The 6,000-nt window shown below is 37.5% G+C and overlaps 1 protein-coding gene across 1 annotated transcript in view; it reads left to right on the top strand.

The window, feature by feature from the left end:
- Nucleotides 1–986, top strand: part of LOC138030674 (cartilage matrix protein-like) — a 12,206-nt gene extending 11,220 nt beyond the window's left edge. The window contains exon 4 of the mRNA XM_068878557.1: nucleotides 955–986. Coding sequence (XP_068734658.1) covers nucleotides 955–986 — 32 coding nt within the window. The remainder of the gene's footprint in view (nucleotides 1–954) is intronic.
- The last annotated feature ends 5,014 nt before the right edge of the window (nucleotides 987–6,000 follow it).

Here is a 6,000-nt window from a genome sequence, read left to right as displayed (position 1 = left end):
TCGGTTTACTTTAATTACGGCTCGTACTTCTTGTGTCAAATCGAATTAATAAATGGGGAAAAAAAGTTTGTTTGTGTCTGCGTTTTTATATAAACAAGTATCCTATCAATGTTACACGCGACCGCTGACAATGTCTTCAACCCTGGACAAAAGGATTTTGGCATTTTTTTAGGTGTGCGTTACAATGTTAAAAATTGTAAAACGCCTTAGCATTTTGTCCACGATTGTAGACATGTAGATAGAGCAGCAGAATCTTTTTTTCACTTTTTTCCTATTCATATCTCTCCACAGTTCTCTAACACGGTCGGTTCTTGATTTTCAAAGATCGCGTTTGTAAATAGTTCAAGAAAAGTAAATATGTAAGTCTTTTATCAACGAATCAATCACTCAAATTTCGGCAGTGGGAAGAATTAATGGATTAGGGAAACTAACTTCATAGCACAAACTAAACTTCCATACAACTGCTGGATGTATCGTGTGCCAAAGGCGAACTGACCTTTGTAAAATCGTCTCGCCTTTTTGTGATATATAGTGAAACATTTGTTTGCGAACAGGCTTTTTATTGCGGACATTCGGGGACGGCTTGTTTCGATTTGTATGGATTCATAAGCAAAAGATTGAAAAATGTCGGGGACACTGACTCAAGGTTCGGTTTCCTTCAGTTGAGTTCGCTTGAGTTCTTTGGAAATAGCTTTGGCTAGCTGCTAGCTTTTCGGAGCTTTTTCTTTCCTTGGCTGCATTTTGCCCAAATGAAAGGGCCGTAATGCTAACATAAGTTATATTTTGTTGCCTGAAATCTGGTCATAATAAACATTTAACAAAAATAGCGTTTACATTTAGTTTTCTTGGACGATTCCTGCAGCCTCCCACGTGTATTCAATTCTTGGAAATTCCTACAAGCAGAATAAATAGGTTTTTTCTTTTGTTTGTTTGTTTGTTTGTTTGTTTTTTTAGGAATAATGATGCACACTTTCCATTCCGAATGAATTTAATTTATGTGAATTTATTACAATAGTGGGAAAGCATAATCTTAGATGTCCTTCTCGTAGCCGTGGTCGCCATGCTTGCGCATGCCTAAGCCGGTCCACATAGCTTTCTCGCCGTGTTCATTTTTGAACCGTGGATGGAGACCACCAGTTTACATTTTGCATGCCAGGACAGTAGTTTCCTCCAAATATTTAACTCATCGTTTCAATAGGTTTATTCATGGTCTGTGAGGTCTGTATAGCGAAAAACTGTGCCCGAGGTCTTGAGTACGGTCCAAGGCCGCAGGCCGAGGGAAGTACTCAAGGCCGAGGGCACAGTTTTCCCTATACGGACCGACCTAAGCCGATAAATAACATGGACAACCGGTTTCCAAAAAGTCTTTCTACGCGCTCTACGTCACACTGTCACAATTGAAATTAACTTATAACTGAAAAAAAAAAGGTCTCCGTTCTCAATGATAGTTTAACGATAAAACAGAACTTCAAATATCTCTTCGTGCAAACGGCTATATTTCATAGCAAGCACAGAGAAATGAGCTAAAAAAACTAAACAATTATGTTTGAAAATTTCACACAAATGGGCGAACAATATTCTACGTATTAAAATGCTTTGTTGTTGAAAATGAAAGGAAAGTTCTTAAAACAGTGTTATTTACAGTGTTCCCGATTGGTGCTCAAAAGCGCTAGAAGATTGGACGCTTAAATAAAGTTCCTTTCCTTAGCTTCTTGCCTTTTGGGAACAAACGCTTTTTAAATAATGACAACTGAAGTATGAACGCGTTATTAAGACGAATTGATCTCAAATCACGCGTAAAGGACGAATTTGTTCCGCTCGTGATTCGAAACTCGGAACAATGGTTCCCATTTTATCAGAAAGAGCGCATTTTTGGAAACAGTTCCCAAATCATCCAAAAAGGTCAAATTTGTTTTAACAAGAAAGGAGCATTATGTTCCGTATTTTTTATAAAACTACGCTCCCATGTTATCAAAAGGAACATACTTTGAGGAACAACAATTCCCAAATCATCCATTAAGGATCAGTTTGTTCCGCTCGGGATTCGCTACTCGGAACAATTGGCTCCCCCTTTAGCAATAAATGACCATTTTCTTCTCAAGTAGTATTAAAGAACGTTCCTATCTCATCAAAAGGAACACACAAAAGAAGAACAATCTGTTCTCGCTTTTCAAGAGGGGACCGTTCCTGAACCAAGAAAAGGAACGGCTCTGAAAAAAACAAAAATGTGCCAAAAAAACATCGTTGGTTAAATGACGAAATAAAATACTCAACTGGAAAAAGGAAATAAAATTGAAATGTGGAAAGTGTGATTAATAAATAGATAGACAGTTTATTAAAATTTCCTATACATGCACCCAAAAGGCTGAATTGAATAATACTTCACAATAAATACAGAAAATGTATGAAATTGCTATAGTACAGGTTATGTTGAAAAGCTATAACTTGATAGAAATACTAAGCTAAGAATCGGTAAACTATGTACGAGTATTTACACTAGGTTGTTGTTTGCTAATCTGCACATGGTGCGCGCGCGAGGAAGATCGTAAGCTCGTTTTTTCCTAAGATCGTAACGATTCTCATGTTTAGGAGCAAGTAAGAATCACAGATTGTGATCAACCGAGGAGATTATACAACTTAGTGCACTGTTCTTTGCGCCGAGAGCGCGACGAACAGTGCACTAACTTTCTGTTTGACTCCACCGCCACTAACCTTCTGTTTGACTCCACCGCAGGACAAGGTTGGTCACTCGCTCTGGACTTTGTTCCGATGGTCGAAAAATATTGATTCAGTAATCCTGCCTTTTCACTATGGCACACAGCAAGACTCTTTCCTTCAAGCTTCGATTCTTCTTTTTCTTACATGATGAATTCCAATGGGCTTCTACTAATTCAACCGTAGGAAATCTTTATTTATAGTTTATTCTTCTCTTTCCTAAATTTCAGTAAGATAAAAATAGTTACAATATAAAACTGAATACATACTAAAGGAGAGAGTCCTGGCTGCCTAGGAAAGCCCAGGGGTGGATCTAGGATTTTTCGTGACTAGTTCCATCCTGATTTATTGGGCTCAGATGGACAAAACTGAGGAAATTACAAATTTAGAAAATCAAAAATTAAAAAACATCTAATAAGAAAGGGTGAAAAATATATTTCCCTTCTATCAGTTCAGCACAAAGACAGCAATATTTGTTTCTGTACTGTTCTCTATCAATTTAAAAGAGTGAATCTTGATGGAACAAAACTCACAATTACTCTAGAAACGTTGTTGTCTTATCTGCTGACTATAATTATTAATATGAAGTTATTGTTCATCCATTGTTCTCGTCTACTTGTTAAATGTTTGCTACCCTCATTCTTCTTGGGTGTAAATTGGCAAATAAGTCAACAATTGAATTCATATCAAAGTTCACGTGTGATTGCGTCAATGCCAGTCCATTTAGTCTTTCCTGGCCCATAGTGTTTCTTAAATAGTTCTTCAGTTTCCTTAAAGTTGATATTGAACTCTCACAGGATGATGAGGAAATATGAACAGTAGCCAGAATTTGTAGAATGGTAAAAAAATATCCACAAATGCTTGTTTGTCAACCAATTTAAAGGTATCTGATATTCTTTCAGGTATATCTGCTTGTCTAGCTTGTTGATCTCTCCACATCCTTTCCCATAAATGAAGTTCTTCGTCAAGGCCAGCAGCATTAGGAATGTCTTGTCTGTAATTTTCACAAAACTCTTGAACATTTTGCCTCCAATTCAAATTGTTTACCAGTAAAACAGATGGAATTATTGACAATCCTTTGTAGTAAAGATACACCTCATCATGAAATCTAGCATTAAGTTGCTGTAGGGAGTGGTCAAGGAAAACTCTTGTAAAATTTAGTTTGTAATAGCCTTCAGGAGTTGGGGCTGGAGCATTTGCTCTGTACACTTGTCTTCGAACTATTCTTGGCATACTGGGTTCAACTGAAACACTTCTTGCCAGATTGACAGCTTCAGTGTAGAGATGGTGATCTCTTGCATCAATGTCAGCTTGCATTTGGCTTAGATCTGACTTCAAACTCGCAATTTCGTCCTTTGCTTTCAAAAGATCCATTTCTTTCCTTTATAGTTTAGTTGTTAAGGGCCTAGTTAAATCCAAGATATGTCTGACAATTACCACTGAGACAATGAAAGGGAAATTGACTGCTGTGTTCTCAAGTACCTGTATGTCACTGTGTAAAGTAATGTATTCCAGTAACGAGATAATTGCTCGTAAAAGTTCAACAATCCGTCCATACCATCAATTCCGGAGATCCATCTTGTTCTGCACACAGCAATTAGCACACGGTGATTGTTATTACGCAGTATTTCTTTAGTTTTGGCTATTAAACACTACTGTCGTTTTGGTGAATTGTTGAAAAAATCAGAATGTGCTCTCACAACATTCATCATGGTACTTACAAGTGCTAAGGAACAAGTGTCAGAAACACAAAGATTAAGGCGATGGTTCATACAGTGCACATAAATGGCTTTCTCATGTGCTTGTGGGATAAGTGATGAAGCTCCATTAAGTCGTCCCGCCATGTTTCCAGAACCATCATAACATTGTCGTCGGCAATCTTCCATAGATAACCCTAAGTCTGCACTGGCTTGTAGAATAAGCTCATTAATTGCAACCCCAGCTGTTCCTTAGGCTTCACACAACTAAAACCCAACAAACTCCTCTCGAATATTTTTCTCAGAATCCACAAATCGAATTACCACAGAAAGATGTTCATTATTTGATATATCTGCCGCATCGTCTGCTAATATAGAAAGGTACTTGCTTTCCCTTACCTCGCGTGACAAATTGTTTGAAATACATTTTCCAACCGTTGTTATCATCTCGTTCTGAATTGTTTTAGAAATATACCGTGCATTTCTTGGTGCAGAGTTTGATCACCACTGTCAATTCGAAATGTTATTACGACCTCAGAAAATAACAGTTTTAAACAATGACCCCATAATTTAACTTGCGATTTGCCTGACGCAACAGCTGTTAGCTGTTGATCGATTGGAACAATTTGCTGTTTCATTGTTCTAACAAAATTATTCATGGCAATGACAGATTAATTATGCAACTTCTTATCTTCCATTCGAATGACGTGCGAAACGGCTCATTGCTGTTGTCCAAAACGTTCCGGGGGTCTTGACGAACTCATCCAATCTTCCCTCATTTCTACGGTGGCCCACAAGGAATATGATGCAAATTAAAGAGTCGCTGCAAATAGAATAAAGTTGCTGCAAATTTAAAATGGTTGCTGCAAATTAAAAGAATGTTGCTGCAAATTAAAACACCAAAATTATGCGCGCGCACTGAAGGAAGGACAGTTACAAAACAGAGGTCACAGGTCACAGGTCCCAAGTCACAGGTCATTGTTTTAGCAATACAGACACAGCCCTAACTCTTTACAAATGCTAACATTAGGCCTGATAAAATGGATTTAATGGATGTTTAGGATACTTTCTGTATTGTTAAAACAATGATCTTTGACTTGTGTTTTGTATCTGCCCTTCCTTCAGTGCGCGCGCATACTTTTGATGTTTTTAATTTGCAGCAACATTCTTTAATTTGCAGCACTTCTTTAATTTGCCGCATGTCCCTTTGAGTATTTTAAATTTCCTCCTTGTAGTATATAATTAGCTCTTTTATAAGAATGCGAACGAGACCAAGTTAGTTAAGGTCGGGAATCCATTGTCTGGAGCTTCGTTAACCTTCTCTCACATCTTCCCATTTTTAGAACTGCTATATCTTTTCAAGTAATACGCAATGTAACACGTCCATCAACTTGTGCTGTAGCGTTTTATGGCGTCGCTTATAATTATGTGATCGTCGAAAGCGAGACAAATTGCAAACTAAGGCTGTCCACACAGCGTTCCATTTTTTTTTTCTTTTTAAAAAGTTGTTCGATTTTTTGTTGCTCAAAAGACCTGTCAAAGTTGCTTGAAAATTGCTCCAAAAATTCCACGTGTTTTTTATATATAT

This window comes from Montipora capricornis, chromosome 13, assembly GCF_036669925.1.
Source record: "Montipora capricornis isolate CH-2021 chromosome 13, ASM3666992v2, whole genome shotgun sequence".
Lineage (NCBI taxonomy): Eukaryota > Metazoa > Cnidaria > Anthozoa > Scleractinia > Acroporidae > Montipora > Montipora capricornis.
The sequence above is the reverse complement of the archived record's forward strand: the minus strand, read 5'-3'. Positions and strand labels throughout refer to the sequence as shown.